The sequence below is a fragment of the Nuphar pumila genome, chromosome 6 (genome assembly GCF_984573655.1).
Source record: "Nuphar pumila chromosome 6, dmNupPumi1.hap1.1, whole genome shotgun sequence".
Classification (NCBI taxonomy): Eukaryota; Viridiplantae; Streptophyta; class Magnoliopsida; order Nymphaeales; family Nymphaeaceae; genus Nuphar; species Nuphar pumila.
In genome coordinates, this window is record NC_143254.1 from 131,975,008 (window position 1) to 131,996,285 (window position 21,278).

General features: G+C 39.8%; 1 protein-coding gene and 1 pseudogene across 4 annotated transcripts; both read left to right on the forward strand.

Moving 5' to 3' along the window:
• The first annotated feature begins 10,631 nt into the window (after positions 1–10,631).
• On the forward strand, positions 10,632–12,384 carry LOC149836278 (flavonol 3-O-glucosyltransferase UGT89B1 pseudogene; annotated as a pseudogene). Its single transcript, XR_016432409.1, has one exon. The product of XR_016432409.1 is annotated as a flavonol 3-O-glucosyltransferase UGT89B1 pseudogene (transcript).
• On the forward strand, positions 12,229–19,569 carry LOC149836279 (heterogeneous nuclear ribonucleoprotein Q-like). 3 transcript variants are annotated; one of them, XM_090009106.1, is made up of 9 exons: positions 12,229–12,356; positions 14,102–14,516; positions 14,617–14,736; positions 14,821–14,961; positions 15,053–15,229; positions 18,015–18,222; positions 18,311–18,483; positions 18,675–18,760; positions 18,993–19,569. In XM_090009106.1, the coding sequence occupies exons 2-9, from the start codon at positions 14,133–14,135 to the stop codon at positions 19,111–19,113; spliced, it is 1,410 nt and encodes a 469-aa protein (XP_089865232.1). In that variant the 5' UTR covers positions 12,229–12,356; positions 14,102–14,132; the 3' UTR covers positions 19,114–19,569. The 3 variants fall into 3 exon arrangements, with proteins under 3 accessions (XP_089865232.1, XP_089865230.1, XP_089865231.1); XM_090009104.1 differs by lacking the exon at positions 12,229–12,356 and adding an exon at positions 12,955–13,122; XM_090009105.1 differs by lacking the exon at positions 12,229–12,356 and adding an exon at positions 13,009–13,148.
• The last annotated feature ends 1,709 nt before the right edge of the window (positions 19,570–21,278 follow it).

Genomic DNA, 21,278 nt, shown 5'->3' on the forward strand with positions numbered 1-21,278 from the left:
ATGAGATTTTCTTTTATCTTTGCTTGTTTGTTGTTTGGGTTTATACAAGTTTTCTTCATCTTTCCTATATATTCAACATTAGTGGTATCACAGCAGCAGGTTACGTTAAAGCTGAGAGCAGCACTGTGATGGTGAAGGTCGTGGTTGAAGCAGAACATCTTCAATTTGTGCATAGAGGTAATCATTTTTTTTTTGTGCTTCCGTTGTATTCCTTCTTACTTATTGTGTTTTGCTTGCTCTTTACTATTATCAAATGAGATTTTCTTTTATCTTTGCTTGTTTGTTGTTTGGGTTTATACAAGTTTTCTTCATCTTTCCTATATATTCAACATTAGTGGTATCACAGCAGCAGGTTACGTTAAAGCTGAGTCCATCCCCGCATGGGTTTTGATTTTAACCTCCATCCCCGGTCCAAACGGGATGAGGCCTCGTTTCCCCCTGGTCCACTGCCATCCCTAGTGGCAAAGTGACAACCTCCCAACTGATGGGGGTGCCATAGTGTATTTATCATCCCTACCCGCCTATAGGAACTTCATTAATGCTTAATTTATCATCTTCAAAACCGGCTTTGGAATGAAGAATAAGCCCATGGAGTGTTGTGCAAATGTGGTGAGTGCATGCTTAATCAAGATTTTCCAAACTGTTTGGAAAGCACCTTACTTTTCCATGATTCAATCTTGCTTCATACACTATCTTCAACTTATGCTTGTCACCTGCTTATGCAATGGAATCTCCAAATATTTAATTGGCAATTCCTTTATCTTGCATTGGAAAACTCTTTTAGCTACCTTCTCAAAATACTTATTTTCATCGTTATACAATACAAACTATTTTTCCCGAATTAATTCATACGCCAGAAATTGCAGAAAAAAAAAACTTGAACTTGAGGATGAACCCTAAGGATTTCATATCTTCCTCGTTTGCTACACCAAAAATAAAAAATATCTGAAAATAAGGGTTGAACCCAAGAGTTTGAGGGATCAAAAAATTCATACCGACCTTAGAGAGAGAAGGTCCACCCTCACTCTTACCTTCTCTTGGCTCAACATATCTACTGTCAAAGTCATTGCAAGAATCATGGTACCTATGCAGGGGTACTGTTGAATCGAAGAGGAACCCAAAAAGAATTAAGGGGACTGAAAGTTTGAAAAGATGATTTTCATATTGATTTGCTTTAATTTCTATATTCAAATTATTTCTGACATAATTATTCATACACGTTTGATTTCAATCGCATATCTCAATTTGGGGCGATGAGATTCGAGCTGTGAAGATCAAAAAACATGCCCCTTCTTTACCTTGTTGGGAAAAAGGGTGATCGGAGCTTGAAACGGGCGTCTCACATCTTTTTTAATAGATTTGAAAAAGAATTTTGTAAAATCCAAGTAAGTCTTATTCTTTCACCCCAAAATTTGTATCAACGTTCATATAGAAGCCCTGCTGTTATGCCTATTTTCCCACCAACCTCTCTTGACAATGAATCTATCAAGCATGTGCAAACACGGGTCAGTCTGCTTCTTGGACCAAATGAAAATCCCTCCCCAAAATATGCAAATCCCCGCAACATGGTTATCAAGAATTGCAATAAATTATGGGTCCGAAATTGATATTGACAACATCGTTATCAAGAACCAATAAACATATAGTGAGCGTTGGATCCAGATTGTGTGCTCATGAAAGAGTAATGTAAATGATCCCGTATAGTTGATATACTCACTACAGTGAGACGCAGGCGAGTTTCGATGTCCACTGGGGACGCAAATGGATCGGATATCTAATTTGAATTTAACATGTTATTTTTGGATTTAGATCCTTAAAATAAGATCTGAGCATGCATTTGAATCAGATTTGAATTTGCCAAATCGAATTACTTTCATATTGGAATGGGATTCAAATCAGTATTTTATGTCTGATCTATTTCAGATTTGGTTCAAACGCAATTAAAAACCTTTTGCATGTCAAAAAACTACTTTTTAAACTTTTTTTTATGAGATTCAGTATCAACATACATATTTCAGTTCTGGATTCAATCCTATATCATTGGATTGACTCGAATCCGAACACAGATTCAGATCTAGTGTCCCTCGTTTTGGATTTGGTTCCAAACCTGACATGATCCAACCCATATCTGGTCTGCAACATGCACGTTGGTAGCTAGGGAAGTCAATGGGTCGGGTTTTACTAGACCCGACCCATACCAAAGCCCATAAGGTCAGGATTTAGTGATAAAGAATAATCTCTGGTTAGAATTTCGGTCAGTCCCAAAGGGTCCGATTAGTATATGGATCCGGGTATGGTTTATGAAATTTCATACCAGACCGGGTCCCACCCGAGTGAGTTCCGATTAAGATCCCTGGTGTTTCAATGTAAAAGAGATGAAAAATATTATTTTATAGGGTATCAACTGGGTCTAGTCATGTAATTCTTATAGGTCCCGGGTATATTTCTCTTTATTATAGACCCAATCAGACTTGGGTCCAGACCCAGTACCCTCACCTCAAAGTCACATCAGGGTTCGGACTCCCTAAGTACAAACCAGATCTGACCCGTTGACACCCTAATGGTAGGGTTGCAAATGGGTCGGATTCAGGAAGCCAAATTTGCAAAATTTGGCTGTCTCGGATCCGAACCGATCCAACTTCTCAATGTATTTTGGGATCAGAAATCCGATCCGTTTGCAACCCTACCTAATGGTAACCGTTTTGGAACCGTCACTTCATCAAAATTCAAATCTTGGGCACTCTGAACAACCTCTCTCTCTCTCTCTCTAACCATGAAGGCAAACTCTTCAACCCTCTTTCTTCTCCTGTTCTGCACCATAGCTTCAAGTTCCGTCTTCCTCTCCTTCTCTTCACTCTTGGATGACATAGCCCGGGAGCCTCCCCTGGATTTCAACAGCACAATCACAAGCAATTGCAAGGAAAGCCCTGCTCTCAGATACTGCACTCTCTCTCCCTTCTCCTCCAAGGACATTACAGACATCTACCAATCCATGGTGGTATCCAACTACCTCTGCAACGAGTCGCGAAACCCGGATTGCAATTCCATCTTCTCCCAGATCAATCTTCAATCCCGCCCCGACGTTGCGCCTCTGTACCTCTCCTTCTCTTCCTTCTGGATGTTCTGCCCCTTAACCATCACAACCATCAATCTCTCTCGCAACAACCTCAAGGGATCCTTTCCAAACAGAGTCCTTCAGTGCCAACATATCAACACCCTCGATCTCAGCCACAACAATTTGATGGGTTACCTCCCAGTTCACAACCTCTCCCTCCTCACCAACCTCACCACTCTGGATCTCTCCTACAATTACTTCTCCGGCGACTTGCCGACGACTGGCTTCTTTCGGCGTTTCAATTCCTCTTCGTTCGTTCATTCCGGCTTGTCCAGCGGATCCTATCGCTTTCCATCGGGTTTGATGGTTGCTCTGCTGTTTCTGATAGTAGCTGTTTTGGTGTTGGCTGTTTTAGAGTGTTTGTTTCTCAGAAGGCCGGATTTTCTCCCCTCGATTCTGGGGAGGCGATTTCCTTACCGGTTCACGCCGGCGATGATTAAGGCAGCAACTAAAGGATTTGCTGATGAGAATTCTGTTGGGAAGAGTGGGAAGTATGAGTTATACAGTGGAGTATTAAGGGATGGAAGAGAAGTAGCAGTGGAAGTTCGTAGTGAGAGATTGAGCAGGGAAGAGAGGAAGGCTTTTGTGGCAGAGTCTAAAACTCTGGTTCAAGTGCAGCACACAAACATAGTTCAGGTGTTGGGGTGGTGTGATAGAAGAGGCTTCAGGGCAGTGGTGAAGGAGTGGGTGGGGAATCGGAGTGTGGAGGAATGGCTGACACAGGGGAACATTGAGGGTCCTTCGTTGAACCAGAGGCTGAAGGTTGCAATGGGAGTAGCTAATGCTCTGTGTTATTTGGAGGATAGATGGCCAACGGTTGGATTTGATTTGAGGCTCGGTAGTGTGATCATGACCACCAATCGAGAGCCTTGTATTTATAGGATGAAGGTTGAAGATCAAGTCAGCGCTTACAAAAGTAAGTCACTCTACTTCAGTAAGATTTCATATAGAAGCGTTCATATTATCTCCACCAGTGCTGTAATAGTACTAGATGACCATTATGATCCCTGTATTAGCCTAATGGAGTCATGGAAGCATGATGGTTTTGATTTGTCACACATTATTGTCCATGTTTCTACATGATATTTAGACCCCACCATTGGTTCATCTGATGTCCAAGGTGCCCGGTTCACATGATAGTGATAATTAATGTCGAGGCTTTAATTTGCAGAAGGGTCAAAAAAATATATACAATATCAGTGGTTCCCATATAAGCCTTGTGAGTAATTGGTTCCTCCTACCACCTGCTTTCCCTCATCGTCTGGATAGTTGAACGAATAGTTTGGTTTTTAATGTTTGATCACACGTTTTGTAAAAGACATGCAGATGTGATCTCTATTATTTAATTATTGAAAAACATGCATTAGATTAGAGAATTTTTTATGCGTGTACATCTTTTTTCAACAGTTCATTTTGTATCAAAGCACGTGTTTTCGAGTAAACAAATAATGATAAATACATCTGCAGGTTCAGATTATGTAGAAACCATGTGAAAAATTAAAATCTAAGCTGCCTATTCATCTCTCCATATGACAATGTGAAGGAGGAACCCCATCTACTCTCAATAAGATGAATATTGCAGGAATATCATGAGCTTCTACATAATTCGCATCATGATCCGCATTTCCTTCTGTAACTAGTAACATTCAATGGAGTTGCACGATTTCGGTGTCAACAGGGACCTATAAGTTGGGAGTGTTCGTGATGGAGTTGATATCAAACAGGCGGGGAAGAGAGGATTTTGAACGAGAGGCAGAATTGGTAGGGTGGATGAGGATGCATTTCCCTGGTCACACTAAGAGACTGATGGATGAGAGGATGAAGAAGACAGTTGCTACGTGCGAGCAGGTGAGGCAAGTGATTGGCATAGCTTTGATGTGCACAGATCATTCACCGGAGCGACGCCCCAGCATAGGCCAAGTCTCTGGCATGATTGCACACGTTTATAGGTCACCCCCAGTATGGACAACAGATAGGAAACTTGATGAAAGCAAAGGTAGGGAAACTAGGACATCTTCACAGGCAAGATAATCTAGTAACACTTAGTGATGCTGAATATCATAGGAGAAGGTAACCACTGTGCTTAACAGTTTGTTCTGTGACCTGATAAGATTAATGTCCTCACAATTTGTGTAGTGAAATTTTTGAATCGACATTCATTTGCTTCTTATAGTTTACTACTCTGTGGAAGTACGCAGAAGAGTGACAAAACATTTTTGTCTTGTATTTAGATTGGTTTTCATATCTCAGGGAGTTAACAGGTGCTCTCTTACAGAGTGAAAACGATTACTTCCTAGATATCTCTTCATCATATTTTGTGCAGATTTAAGTGCTAGAGATTTTTTTCTAAACTTTCAAGCCTATAGTTGTAAGAATTTATATTGAACGTCATTACTCAATCATGCCATGTTCAATTCGATCTCCACTGCCTATTTCTAGAATGAAAGATGATAATTAATGCTAGATCCTGGACTTAAGATGAATGGCACCTAAAAAACCACCAAATAAAGTTTTTTTTTCTCTGAAAAACCTTCCCAAGAGCATAGACCTAGCTGCGCTGGCTCAGCCTGTCGTACTTACGGTCGCTGTCCTGTCATCATAGGCTTACCCCTCGATCCCAGGGAGTCTCCAAGCTTGAGCTTAAGCAGGGGGTGACGCCCATGGCATTTGAACCGGCCTAGGTCCCGTCCCACTGCAGCAAACCTCTTGGGTCTACCAAATAAAGGGTTCTTGCACACAAGTGAACTGTCTATTTCCCAACTCCCCAACCTGATGCAGGCCTTCTCCACCTGATCTCCCAATGGTTCCTGACCCACCCGTCACCCCGTAGCCATCCTCCCCGACTTCTTTCTCGGTTGGACCCAAGACCTGGCCCGGACCCTCGTCGTCCCCTGGATCATCTTCTATGCCTCGGGCACCTTCGCCATCTCTAGGGATGGCAATGGATCGGGGCGGGGGCAGGGGACAAGGTCTCTACCCCCGCCCCATCTCAAAATCGGAACCTCCATCCCCACATGGAGATTGATTTTAACCTCCACCCCAGCCTCCATCCGTGTTTCATGTCCTTCATCCTCGGTAAAGAGGTCTCGATATTCAGATCGAGAAACCCCCCCTAAGCAAGCTGTTAATCACTTCTCACTCCTCTTCTCCACAAGTCTTTCCCGCACACACTTTGATCCTAGATCTATCAAGTTGACCCTCTTTGTTGCCCTTTCGTAACATGGGATCAATCCAAAAGAGGCATCTAAATGGAGAGTTGTTTGTTTGTTTTTACTAGGGTTTCATCAAGAAAATCTATTTCTTTTTGTTTTTTGTTTTATATTTTTTATTATTTTTCTCTTTTATATTTTTTTGGGATTCCATTTCTGAAAATCTATTTTTTTCTATTTTTTGTTGTTTTTTTGCTTTATACTTTTCTTTAGATTCTATTTTTGAAAATCTATATTTTTTGTTTTTTGTTTTATATTTTTTGTTGTTTTTATGTTTTGTATCTAATTTTTTTCTGTTTTCTTTTTTATATTTTTTGTTGTTTTTCTGTTTTATATTTTTTTGAGATTCCATTTATGAAAATCTATTTTTTCTTGTTTTCTATTTTCTATTTTCTATTTTCTATTTTCTATTATTTTTTGTTTTATGTCTAATTATTTCTATTTTTGTTTTATATTTTTTGTTGTTCTGTTTTATATTGTTTTGAGTTTCAATTTATGAAAATCTATTTTTTTTTCTTGTTTTCTATTTTATAATTTTTATTGTTTTTCTTTTTTATATTTTTTTGATATTCTATATCTGAAAATCTATTTTTGTTGTTTTTCTGTTAAAAGTTTTTTGAGATTCAATTTTTGAAAATCTATTTTTTTTGTTTTATATTTTTTGTTTTATGTTTTTTTGAAATTCTATTTTTGAAAATCTATTTTTTTTTATTCTTTTGAGATTTTATTTCTGATGTTTTTTGTTTTTGGTTTTATATTTTTTGTTTTTTCTTTTTTTTTTTTAGATTCTATTTTTGAAAATCTATTTTTTTTGTGATATATTTTTTGTTGTTTTTCTGTTTTATGTTTTCTTGAGGTTTCATTTTTGAAAAGCTATTTTTTCTATTTTATGTTTTATATATTTTTTATTTTTTTGAGATTTCATTTCTGAAATTATATTATTTTTCTATTTTTTTAGATTCTATTTCTGAAAATCTAATTTTTTCTGTGTTATATTTTTTGTTGTTTTTCTGTTTTATGTTTTTTTGAGGTTTCATTTTTGAAAAGCTATTTTTTCTATTTTATGTTATATATATATATATATATATATATATATATATATATATATATATATTTTGTTTTTTGTTTTTTTTTTGAGATTTCATTTCTGAAATTATATTTTTTTTTCTATTTTTTGTTTTCTATTTTTTTAGATTCTATTTCTGAAAATCTAATTTTTTCTGTGTTATATTTTTTGTTGTTTTTCTGTTTTATGTTTTTTTGAGGTTTCATTTTTGAAAAGCTAGTTTTTCTATTTTATGTTTTATATATTTTTTATTTTTTTTGAGATTCTATTTTTTAAAATCTATTTTTTTCATGTTTTCTTAGTCATACTTTCTGTTGTATTTCTGTTTTATGTTTTTTTGAGATTCCATTTCTGAAAATATATTTGTTTTTGTTGATTGTTTTATATATATTTTTTTGTTTTATATTTTTTGAGATTCTATTTTTGAAAATCTAAATTTTGTATTTTTTGTATTTTTTGTTGTTTTTCTATCTTATGTTTTTGATATATTATTTTTGAGAATTTATTTATTTATTTTGCTTTCTATTATATATTTTTTGTTGTTTTCTGTTTTATATTTTTTTGATATTTTATTTCTGTAAATCTAATTTTTTCTGTTTTCTGTTTTATATTTTTTTCTATTTTATGTTTTTTTAGATTCTATTTTTGTTAAATCTATTCTTCTTGTTTTCTGTTTTATACTTTTTGTTTTTTTTAATGTTTTATTTCTGAAAGTCTTATTTTTGTTTATGTTTTTTGTTTTATATATTTTTTAGTTTTTATGTTTTATGCTTTTCGATATTTCATTTCTAAAAATCTAATTTTTTTCTGTTTTCTATTTTTTGTTGTTTTTCTATCTTATATTTTTTGAGATTCCAATTCTGAAAATTGATTTTTTTTTCTGTTTCATGTTTTTTTGAGATTCAATTTCTGGAAATTTAATTTTCATGAACCTATTTGAAGCATTTTGAATAAGAAAGTCCAGACCACTGGGTCACAGGTCAACCTAGTCAAAACTAAGTATGAGCCATAATCTCAAAAATGAAAATACCATATTCTCAAATATCTGTTTGGAAACTGGTATTTGAAGAGGCAACTATGAAATCCACATCCTATCAAACAACTTTAAAATGGATTTGGCAAATGCTTGCTTGAATTTTGATGGTGCTTCAAGCAAGCAGGTGGAAAGTACCAAATCCACAATATTTGTGGATTCCATACTTCCTTCCTCAGCTACCATGAACGCCGAGATTTCAAACAGCCCTAAGTGTCTTTGGTCTCTCTTTTCCACACCATTGGATGCTTGCGTTTCAGCTTCCCACATAACCATTCATTTGTTAGAACGTGTTATCAAGCGTTTTTTATGGGCAGATATATTATCATCAAGGTTTTCACCAACCGGGGGCTCCGCGTGGTTGGTAGCAGCTGTCAGTACACATCTACTTTGTGGTGGAACGTTGCAAGTTCAAAGACCCAAGCTTGCCTTTCAAAAAAAAAAAAAATCATCTTGTCTCATGGGATGAGGTTTGCAAGCCACGTTTTGAAGGATGTTTTGGTGTATCCAAATTATAACATGATCTTAATACCGTCTTGGTTGGTTCACTCATTAGCACATAAATTCTACTGCTGAGTGGGAAACTTTAGTGGACCCATAATCTTCTTTCTTTTGTACTCATGGGGTTATCTCAATCCAAGGTTGCTCATATAAAAAAAACAAAAACAAAACAGCAAGGTAAATCCCACGAAAAATGTTGGCATAAAAGGACAAGGCCAGGTCTGACTGGTAGGTTTAGGCGATTCATCAACTAGACTGATTTTTGAGGACTCTTAGCCATAGTTATCAGAAGCTTTTTTTGTCTTTTTTAAAGGCAAGCTGGGGGTTATTAAGCAAACCTCTACCAGTTATACAACTATACCATTAGGTTTTGAACCTGCAACGTCCCAACACAAGGTGATGTGCACTAGCTGTTGGAAGCTTCTTACTAGATGAAAAAAAACCTGAAAGCATGCTTTAGAAGCAGAAAGCTCCGCGAAATGGAGAGGAATTTTGGGAAATCCGCTTCTCTTTAATGCACAATCCCCTTCTTAAATCCATTTTCACTTGCTTTCTTAGTGTTGTTTTCTGGTTTTTTCCCTCACTTCCAATATTTTTCGTATTATTAAGCTTGCATGTAGATTTGCGTGGGGAAGTATTCGACTAGTGGGTGGGACTTGGATTCCTACCACACTAATACCATAGCTACCAACCAATGTTGCCAAAATCAGTTTGAATTGGCTGATTCAAATCCAATCGGCCCAAAGACTATTCAATTTATTTTTTATAATAATTATTTTAACATTTTGGTTTTGTTTTTGTAATAACACGTCATTTGATGACAAAAAGGAGCCGATCCAAGATCGATTTCGAGTCAATTTTTCAGGTTTTTAAAGAAACTGATTCATCTAGTGAACCGGTTTTAACAAATTGCTACTAACTACCAGGTATCATTCCTTGTTTCTACCAAACAAGGGTGGGCATCGCGGGGGGCCGTTTAGAGCTTGGCCCACCCGGCTTTAAGTGTGGCCTGGCCCGGAGATGTACCAGCGTGAAGGCTGGACTCGGATAGGCCTGACCCAAACTCAACTAATTAGGTAAAAAATAAATAATTAACAAGTTCTGATGTATCCAACTAATTATTTTTTTTAGTTTTCATAAAATTAATGCAACTAATTAAATATATAATAATAATTACCAAGTTACTATTCAATTAATTATTTTTTTTTAAATTAATAAATAGAAAAACTGGCCTATATATATATATATATATATATAACAGGTCGGGTTTCAGTCCTATAGCCCGGGCCTAAAACCTTGACCCAGATGGGCTTCGCCCTCTCATTGCCCACCCCTACTACTAAGTAAAGAATTAAGCAGATTTATCCACTTGTCTAGAGAAGTGGGCATCGCATTTTGCTCCATAAGCTAAAAGACCGGCAAAAGTGTGTGAATGGTGACCACCTTGGAGCAAAAGTCACACACACACACACACACACTTCATTCACTTTTGGTGGGTGAAAAGAACCCAATTCGTCTCAATAAGCTAAAAGACAAGCAAAGGGAAAAAAAAAATTCCTAACCCTAAATCTGTCCCTGATTAATAAGGTTGAAAGAGAGTGATGACAGCAGGGGAGAGGTGGGTCGTCCTTTGGGCACTTGAGCGGTGGTGAATGGTGACCACCTTACGGCCTCAACCCAACGTCCACATCCATCGGACTGCGTCTTCCCCACGCTTGCACGCTTGCGTGAAGCACTCTCCAACCAAAGTTTCATCCAAACCGACCCCCAACCAAGCGCTTCACATCCTTCTTCATCCACCGCACCCATCTTCCCGTTTTCTCTCTCTAGCTACGCCCATGGCGAGCCCATCCACAGAGCCCAATCGCCCACACGTCCTGGTCTTCCCTTACCCGGACCGAGGCCACATGATCCCTCTCCTCGACCTCGCCCACCTCCTGGCCGCCCGGGGCCTCTTCCTCACCATCCTCACCACACCCACCACCCTTCCCCTCCTCGACCCCTTGCTCTCCCGGAACCTCCCCATCGAGCCCTTGGTCCTGTCCTACCCGCACTCACCGGACCTCCGGCGGCATCCGTCGGTCGCTAGGTCCCGGAACCAGATGCAGGCTCTGTGCACCCTCTCGGACCCGATCGCCCAATGGTTTCGGACCCATCCCTCACCCCCGATTTGCATCATCTCGGATTTCTTCTTGGGTTGGACCAACCACCTGGCCCAAAGCCTCGGCATCCACCGGATCGCCTTCTTCCCCTCCGGCGCATTCACTGTCTCCGTCCTCGACTCCCTCTGGATCAACCTGCCCCAGCGGCCTCCCGGCAACGACGACGACGACGAGTACCCCGTCCGCCTGCCGGACGTGCCCAACTGCCCCACCCTTCCGTGGTACCACCTCCTCGCCAACTACCGGCGGTACCGGACGTCCGACCCGGGATCCGAATTCGTCCGTGACTCCTTCCTGGCGAACATCTCGAGCTGGGGCAGCGTCTTCAACTCGTTCCATGGACTTGAGGGAGTGTACCTGGACCACCTCAAGCAGACCGGCCGGATTTGGGCGGTGGGACCCATCCTCCCGCCTGATGATGCCTGGGCTGTTGCCCAGCGGGGTGGGAAGAGCTCGGTCCCGGTGCCGAGTATCGTCGAGTGGCTCGACTCGAAGCCGGACCGGTCAGTGGTCTATGTTTGTTTTGGTAGCCAGGCGGTCTTGTCTGACGAGGAACTGGATGAGCTGGGGGCTGGGCTCGAGGCGAGCGGCCTTGACTTCCTCTGGTGCGTCAAGGACGCCCAAGCCTGGTCCGGACTGGTCGGGTTGGAGGAGCGCGTCAAGGACAGGGGCTTGATTGTCAAGGGGTGGGCCCCGCAGGTGCTGATCTTGAAGCACCGGTCAGTGGGCACATTCTTGACCCACTGCGGGTGGAACTCAACCATGGAAGGTCTGGTCGCTGGTGTGCCCCTGCTGGCCTGCCCCAGGGGTGCCGACCAGTTCTTGACGACGCGGTTGCTCGTCGATGAGCTCGGCATAGCGATGAGGATTGCAGAAGACAGGGGCGGCGTGCCGGAGAGCGACGAGGTGGCTCGAGCGGTGATGAAGGTGGTCCGGGGTGGTGGTCAAGAGAGGGCTCGTGCAGCTGAGGTGCAGAGGTGGGCGCTGGGTGCGGTTCAAGAAGGAGGTAGCTCTTTTAATGACTTGAACAAGCTTGTGGAGGAGTTGTATACTCTAGACGCTTCCATGAAGGCCGACCGACCCGGATTTGAGGCACAAAATGATTGATGCCAATGGGCCAGACCCAGCACTTTTGGTCTGGTTCGGATAGCTTTTTAAATTCTATTTCTCTCCGTATGGGAATGAGACCTGTCATTAAAGATTAGTGCAATAGATTAAAGTTCGAGATACGTAATGAAGTTGATTGAATCCGGACACAAAAATACTTATGGTAAATACCAAATTCATCATTGAAGGGCTGAAACAATTTTTTTTTGCATGTAAGAAATTCAAGCTGACCGGGTCGGATTAGAGATGCCAATGGGTTGGATATTAATTTGACCTTTAACCTGAATCCGAATCCAATTAGTCAGATCCTGTGGCCAAAGTAGGATCCCATTAATAATGGAAACCGGACTTGCTATTGGATTTTGCATTCGAACTGAGTTCATATTTGAATTGACTAGAATCTGAATTCGAATACATGCAAATGTTGAATCTTAAGTTAGTCAGATCCAGATTCAGTTTTATCCGATTCTGAATTGGAATCCAAATCCGATTAGGTTGGACTCGGTGTTGCATAGGTCCTGCCCGAGTCCAACTTGTTTATATTCCTAGATCATATCCAAATCCAAACATACATCTGAGTGAGACTGAGGTTAAATACTGATTGGAATCCGCATTTCGGAAATAAAGAGTCGGATTCAAATCCCAGGTCCACGCGGACTCGATCCAGACGTCGAGGCTGCATTTTCCGATTCGAGTCAGAAGCTTCGTGCCGCCTTCAAGAACGTTTGGAACCGGATTTATCCTATTCGCGGTCACCGCTATTTAATATACCGGATGGCGGTCGCGCACCGGCCGTACTCGAGTGCGGGGCAGAAGGTTAGGGTATCGAAATGATTGGGTGCCGTTGATCCGACGACCTTTCGCGTTGATTGGATGAAGAAGAGAAGCCCCAGCGGCGACCGGAACGAGATCCCCGAGCATTATTTCCGGTACGATCTCCTCCTCCGAATCGAGGGTATAGGATTTCTTCCCTTTCTTCTTCTTCTTCTTCATGGTTTTCGTCGTTCCTCTATTTGGTTCTTCTTTCAGATTTCTGGGTAGAACTCAAAATTGTTTGTTTTGAATCCTTGAATCATATATCGCAGTTGGATTTCTTTTGGAGGTCGTTGGGATATGACCCACTTGTCCCCAAAACTGGAATGAGTTGGGGAATTGCATTTTCGAGGGCATTGTAATTTTCCCAACTTATCCCGTTCTTGCTGCATAAATGGGCGCTTCCGAATCTACCTTGGGGCTGTTTTTGGACTTAATCCACGTACCCAGAAAAACTAGAATATATTGAGATATTGCACTATGGATCACAGTAGTATATCCCAGTTTTCTAGATAAATGGGTGTGTTTGGACGCACCATCATACCCAGGAAACTAGAATATGTTGAGATATGGCATTGTGGAGCACGGTGGTGTGCTTTTTTCCAACTTATGCAGTTTTCTAGATAAGTTGGTTCATCCAAAAATGTTGAGATATTGCATTATGGAGCACAGTGGTATATCCCGAGTTATCCCAGTTTTCTAGATAAATGGGTGTGTTTGGACGCACCCACATACCCAGAAAACTAGAATATGTTGAGATGTGGCATTGTGGAACACGGTAATATGGCTGTATTCCAACTTATACAGTTTTCTAGATAAGCTGGTTCATCCAAAAACCCCTTTATCGTGGCACCTGGGACTCTGGATGTAACCAGTTATCACAAACTGAGATAAGTAGTGATTTTGCATTATAGATCACAATAGTCTATCAATTTTTTGCCAAACCATCCCAGCCGGTCCATTCAAAAGCCTCCTAATTCTTCTCATCCTGAAAATTCTTTTGGGTCTTTTGTTTCTTGGTTTTTGTTCTGGCCCAAGTTTTTCATGATTGATTCTGCAAATGCTACTCGGTAAACTCATGGCGATTGCTTGCAGTGGGGTGTGGAGTTGTTACTTCGTTGGTACTATGGTGAGGGTTGGAGCCGGCGATGTAGGCGAGGAGCTGGCGGAGCAGATAGACCTCGATGGCGACAATGAAGTCGAGGACATTGACGATGATGAGGCTGAAGAATTTGGTCCTGTGGAGCCTTTAGATGAGGTTGAGCTCGAAACAGAGCCCTATGGAGAGCAAGGACACACTTGTGAAGCTAACGAGGGAGAGGGAGCCGATGCAAACTCTAGCCCCAGAGAAGAATTGGAGAATAAGGAAGATGATACGGAAAGAGAGAAACATGCCGAACTCTTGGCACTCCCACCTCATGGTTCTGAAGTTTTTATTGGGGGGGTGCCCCGAGATTTGACGGAAGACCGATTGGGAGAAATGTGCGAACAAATTGGCGAAGTTACTGAGGTTGTCACTTTGTGAACTTCATTCTATTTTGTTCAGTGTTGGCCTTTGAGGTATATGTTTGAGTTTGTTCTCTTTTTATTTGTTTTGTGAGAGCCAACAGATCAGGATAGTCAAAGATAAGGCCTCTGGGGATCACAAAGGTTATGCATTTGTCACTTTCAGAACGAGGGACTTAGCTCAGAAGGCCATTGAAGAGCTGCATGAGAAGGAACTTGTGAAGGTGAAGTGGGTCATGCAGCACTTGGTTGTCTCTTTTCTAGCCTTATTTTGATGAGGCTGTTCATTTTAGTTCTTTGTACTACAGGGGAGAAAGCTAAGGTGTTCCTTATCCCAAACAAAGTATAAGCTTTTTATTGGTAACATTCCAAAGACCTGGACGGAAGAAGATCTGAGGCGAGCTGTTGAGGAGAATGGCCCTGGAGTTGAAAGTATTGAATTGTTGAAGGTGTAGATAATGCATTTGATCTAGTGGTTTGTTTCATTTTTGAATTCTTCGTCTATTCATTCCCTTGATTTTTTTCACTTAATAATTGCAGGATCCGCAGAACTTGAGCCGTAATCGTGGCTTTGCTTTTGTTGAATATTACAATCATGCATGCGCTGATTATGCTAGAGATAAGATGTCATCTTCAAAATTCAAACTAGATGAAAACAATCCGACTGTAAGCTGGGCAGACTCTAGGAATGCATCTGACTCTACTGCTGCTGCTCAGGTAAGCCATGTATCTAAAAGCCTATGGCTATATCATTTTTTGTTCATCTCAGTGACTAATAGCTTATAATTTACTTTTTGGTAATATATGTATCTCCAAAAGTAAGGATTTGAACTCCATCACTTTGGGTGATATAGGAAGTTTCTTTCCTTGTTGTGAAGCACTCAAATTTCCAACCTTTAGAATTTAGTCCATAGTTGGCAAACCTGGCGAGTCAACTTGGGAATCGCCCGAGTCTACTCAGATCAGACCCCAAATGGGTCACCGATTCAGGTTACTGATCCTAATGCCTATTATAAACATTTTATCATGCATTTTATTATCTTAATGCACAATTATTATACAAAGGCACTTGTTATGAAGAATCTAATACTGTTCAATGAAAAATGTTAATGATCATGTATAGTTATATGTTTCTGTAGCTTAACTGTTGACATATTACAGCTTGAAGTTTAGTTATTTCCATGTCTTATTCATGTGCTTACACTATAAAATATAGTCCTAACTTGTCCGAGACACTGAGTCAACCTGCTGACTCGCGATCAAGGGTTGGGCGATCGGAGCCCAAGTCACGAGTTTGCCAACTATGCTTTAGTCCAGTATATAAAATTTTGAATTGAAGGAATCTGGGGTGATGATGAAGAAAGTTGACCCTCGTTGAAATCTTGGATTGTTGAAGATGCATCTTAAATCATCAAGTCGTATTGTTAGACTGGAAATTGGCCATATGAATGTGAAGTGTCATATATTATATCTTATCAGAAGCTCAATTTCAGATCATAAGCTTGACTTGATCCATTCTGTGCTCAGTGCCTATATAAAGTTGGCTGGCATCCCTAAGGTTTGATGATGTGCTTAGGCATGACCTTGTAATTTTACCTCATGTTCCTGATTGACGTAATCTATACTCCACTAAATGCTCATATGTTGCCCATTGGCACATGCTCCTGTATTTTTGCACACACTAAGGTCCAGGCAAGCCATTTTTGTTTGAGTCTGATCACACTGTTATTGACATCTGATTCTTGCGGATAAAAATGACAACTTGAATTTTGGAATCTGTATGATTATTTGACCTTAAGCTTCTTATTTCCTTTTCTCTTGTTATCTTCCAGCCTTTCGCAGAAGTCATACAGGCATATATTAGCTATTTTCCGAGACAGGTTAAGAATGGCACTTGTAAGCTTCTTGGATGTTCCAATCCTTCTGAGATATCACATTTAGTTGGTGGATTCCAGTACTCCGAGATACCACATTTAGTTGGTGGATTCCGGTACTCCAAGACATAAACCAACCACATGAAGCTATTCTGACTGCTCTCGGGTGTCCATAGGCAAAAACTTTTGAGGACTCATTGGTGAGATAAGGTGTTAATGGGAAGTGGGTTGACCTAGGAGATTGAGTAGATCCATATGTAGAAATTCAAAAGAATAAGCATCTATCCCGGTATGATCCAGTCAGTTCAAGACCTGAAGTCACAATGCTTGTTTAGGTTCATGGTACCCGCTATTTGGGATTTATTGGTTTTGGAAAAAAATTGAAGAACTCATGAAGATTTGAAACTTCTAATATTACAATTAGGTTCTATCAAAGCAGCACTTGAAGCAATGACATGGATGGTGAAGATTCCTGAAAAGGGATGGTCTAGACTCTAAAATTCAAGGCTAGAGCTATGTGCATTGATTTCTATTGGTAATGTAGCATTAGTGGTAATTTAGCATTAGTTGAGAGTCTTTAGATTAAAAGCAAAGATTGGTTAATTGTATGTGGGTTTGGGGGATTTAGCTCAGCCAGATATAAGGTTTACAGGACACTTAAGCTGTTTTTAGTATATTTACCTCTTTTATATAGGCATGCATTTATTATCATTATCATCATCACACCTTATTCCTATATAGGTTTGGCTTTATGAGTCCTATTTTTCAATTTCTTCCTATCTAGAGCTAACTTCAGTCACTTTACAATCCTTCATATCACCTCTAACTACCTCCTTTCAAGTCTTCAATGGTCTTCCTCTTTCTCTAATTCCTTCCTCTTGTATCATGTGAACTTTTCTTATTGGTGACGGTATAGATCTTTGTGCAACATATCCAAACCATCTTAACCGATATTCTCTTATCTTATCCTTTATTGGTAGGAATTCCTAAGAACATTCTGATATCTTCGTTAATCTTATCATTTTTCATAGCTCTTGACATCCATCTTAACATGCACATATTTGTGCAGTGCACTCCATCTTGTCACTTTTTAGTCGTCCAATATTCACCATTGTATAATGATGCCCAGCCTTAGAACAGTCTTATAAAAACATCCTTTTAATTGTAGAGGTACTCTTTTATCACATAGTACACCATTAGCCCATCTCCACTTTATCCAGCCAGCACCAATCCTACTAATGATGTCTTCTTCAAATCCACCATCTTGCTTAAGATATGTGAAGGCAGTTTAAGACAGTGGTGATGCCTAACTTTAGGATCCCCTATTTGGCTAAGTGGACACCCAAAATTTGCTTTTGAAAAGAAATGTGTTAGCCTTACAGTGAAGATGATATATTTATGTTGGTAATAATGTAATGTGTTATCAATGTTATCTTTGCTGTTGTTCTTGTTGCTACTGTTACTGTTGTTGTTCATGTGTTGTTCGTCATTTCTATCTAATTCCATGTCCTTGACAGAGCTTAATAGCTTTAGAAAGATGCTGTGGCAGGTTACGTACCTGTTGTAAACAAATAATTGAGGTTTGTATTTACTGGTGTTGATGATATGTAATTGTTGGAAATTCTCAGGTCAAGACTGTTTATGTGAAAAACTTGCCAGAGGGTATCACCCAAGAAAAATTGAAGGAACTATTTGAGTGCCATGGTGAGATCACTAAAGTTGTTCTGCCACCAGCAAAGCCTGGACAGACAAAGAGAGACCATGGGTTCATACATTTTGCAGAAAGGTCCAGTGCTTTAAAAGCAGTGAAGGAAACAGAAAAATATGAATTTGACGGTAATGTTAGGTATCTTCTTTTGTGTTAATCTAGATATTCCTATATATAATTAAAGCTAATTTAGTTTTGATTGATTTTGAACTCCAGGCCAGGGTTTTGAGGCTTGTCTTGCAAAGCCTCAGAATGATCGGAAGTCTGATACAGCCTCGTTCATCCCCAGTGGTTATTTCCCGCCCTATGCTTCACATGGCAGTTATGGTTTGATTGGAGATCCGTTTGGTGCTTTTCGTTCTGGGTTTGGCTCAGCAGGATACGGACAGGTTGATTATGTTGTTGAGTTAGCCCAGCTTTGGTCCTTTAATGAAACTCCTCCCGTGCAAATTGAAATAATATTTTTATTAGTCACCTTGATAAATAACAGCAAGTTCATACATTTTTATATTGGTCGGCTTTTCTTTTGGCACATTTGTGTGTTTGTGGCTTATGTGAAAACTTGGTTTTACCTCACCAGCCTGTGATATATGGTAGAGGGCCTACCCCAGCAGGGATGACAATGGTGCCCATGGTTCTTCCAGATGGTCGTCTTGGATATGTATTGTAAGTTGATAAGGCTGGTTTAGTTTAATCATAACTCAATTGTTTTCTTGTGGTCTTTGATTAGCATAATCACATAGGTTTTGATACTGTAGACAACGATCAGATAGGACTAGATGAGAAATCTAGAATGCTAAATACATTAGTGCATTTTATGCTATGTTATTGATAAGGAATGCAATTCAAAGAGAAAACCATCATTACTCCTGGCATCTTATACCATTTGTATGTGCAGACAACCACCTGGTGCGCCGATTGGGCCACCCCCTGTTAAACGTAGCAGCAGGAGCAGCCGCTCAGATGAGCGGCATGGCAGTGGTAGTGATGGCAGTCGCCACAGGTATCGTCCATATTAAGTTTTTTGTACGTGAGATGCTAATTTCCTTTCACACAACACAATTTGTATGTAAGAATTTTTGTGGTTGTGTACTTGGGAACATTACGATTAATAGCTACAGAAACGTGTGCTCCTTTTGTTGATGAAATATCCATGAGCTATGCAGTTGAGTAGCTTTTTCACTGCTGAAAATATTTGTCTGACTGTCATTTGATGATCGAATGCTTAGCACTAGCATTGTTAGTTTGTAACTCTGCAAATGCGTGCTTTTCATTAAAGGTGGAGAGGTTGGTTATACAAGCACTCATTCCAACTTGGCTGTGTATTCATCATAGAGCAGTTAGCAGGTCATATGTGGGCGTCAGCTATATCCCAGTGTTGGTACTAATAAACTATTTCGGAGTTAACTAATCAGTTATCATCTGAACAACTTTTACCATATGTAAGAGAACTCTGAAATGTACAAGGTTTCGTACTTTGAGAGTCTCTGTTGTTTTGCTTTGTCCCTAATGATAAGCAATTATCATTAATAGGTGCCAAATTGCCTTAGTCAGTTGGGCAACTCGATGCAATTCTACTCTTTGTTGCTGTTACAATCATACAGGTTGATATTGCGCTATTATCATGGTAGAAGTTGCAATCTTTAAGTGGCGATATTTTGAAAATATAGGGTTTGCCATTTTATGCTTGGATACTTGTGGCTATGTTTAAAATCAATCATCCTACCTATACATGGTAGAAGCTGCTTTTTTTATTACCAACTTTTTAAGGTGACTACTTCAGTGAGATCTCGTTTGTAATTATCGAGCATTCCAATAACGGAATGAGAAATAAGTGAAATGATTTTGTTGTGTCACTGATAATAGTGCTATAATAGCACGTTTACTACAGGAAGATGTTTTAGACGTTAATGATAGGCCAAAATTTGTTTAATGTATTGACATTATGCATGAGAAAATCTTGAATATGATAAGAGTTTACTGTGTGGGTATTTGTTGTGAATTTGGGAGTACGACGATTCCAAATGGTTGTGCAAGGCCTAAGCACCGACTGGTCTGTTTCATGTCAAGCTTCTTCTAATTATGTGCACGAATTTGTTGATTCTTGTATGTGGATGTCTTCAAATGAACACTAGAAGTAATGCACATTGAGTTGAAGCCATGTTGCAGAAAGCATGTGGTGAAACGTACTAGAAAGAGCCCCAAGGGGGGTTGGCATAGTGGGGTGGGGCTGAATTAAGATCAGGTGCAATGTGTTTGCTTACTTAGTGTGCTGCTGTACCTGATCACCCACCATTTGCTGTTGTGCCTCACATCTGACATTCTGTATCTCAAAGATGGGTGATTGCACCTGATCCTCCCCCAGTGGTGCTTTGGCTGCTCTGGATTATCATGGGCATCTCTCCATGCACAAGCCTACGCCCAACATAGGCCCTGGGAGTCGGGGTTCTAACCTTGAAGTTTTATGCTGCTGGCACGACAACCGTAAGTATAGCTGGCCGAGCCAGCATGACCAGGTGTTCATGGTGAGGGTTCTTCGTGTTATAAATAAAAAAAAAAACATACCAGAAAGGTTTTCCTCAAAAAAAAAAAAACAGAAAGGTGTTAGATATATTATGGCATCCTGTCGTAAGATAAACCTCTAACAAAAAGGAAAAAAAACTATAAAAATGGAAAGATTCAATGAAAATAAACAAACAATTAAGCAATAAACCATCACATAAGCAGGATTAATGTAGAACATAAATAATTCAATGAAAATGTTATGTAACAACTCACAACTTATACTCCAAAAAGGAAGAAGGGTGAAGACTATCCATTAGGATCATCCCAAACGTCAGTCATGGAATTTGCCACGAGATGAGAATAACTGCTTTTGCCTAATCTAATAAAAATGATTAAGAAAGAAAAGAAAAACCTTGTAAATGATAATTCAGACAGAATTCATCGTCAGATTTTCGAGAAGCCTCTTGAGCTCCTGCAATCAGAATAACCGACTGCTGCGGCCTCGCTGATCGCAGCATTTTGTTTGTCTCGGTGGAGGTCGAGTGGCTCGCTCTGTGCGCCTTCTTGTTAAAGGCATGCCAAAGGTAAGCAGCGCTCGAAATTTTGGCGCTCTTCCTACGCAACAAATACATTTTGAAAGCATCATGTTTTAGTCTCAATATTTATATCGGCTGATATA

Excerpts from the sequence above, each read along its gene's own strand:
- LOC149836279 (XM_090009104.1), top strand. The coding sequence starts at position 13,067 with ATGAAGAAGAGAAGCCCCAGCGGCGACCGGAACGAGATCCCCGAGCAT. Across the intron at positions 15,230-18,014 it reads ACTCTACTGCTGCTGCTCAG|GTCAAGACTGTTTATGTGAA; the intron begins GTAAGCCATGTA and ends GGAAATTCTCAG. Across the intron at positions 18,223-18,310 it reads AGAAAAATATGAATTTGACG|GCCAGGGTTTTGAGGCTTGT; the intron begins GTAATGTTAGGT and ends TTTGAACTCCAG.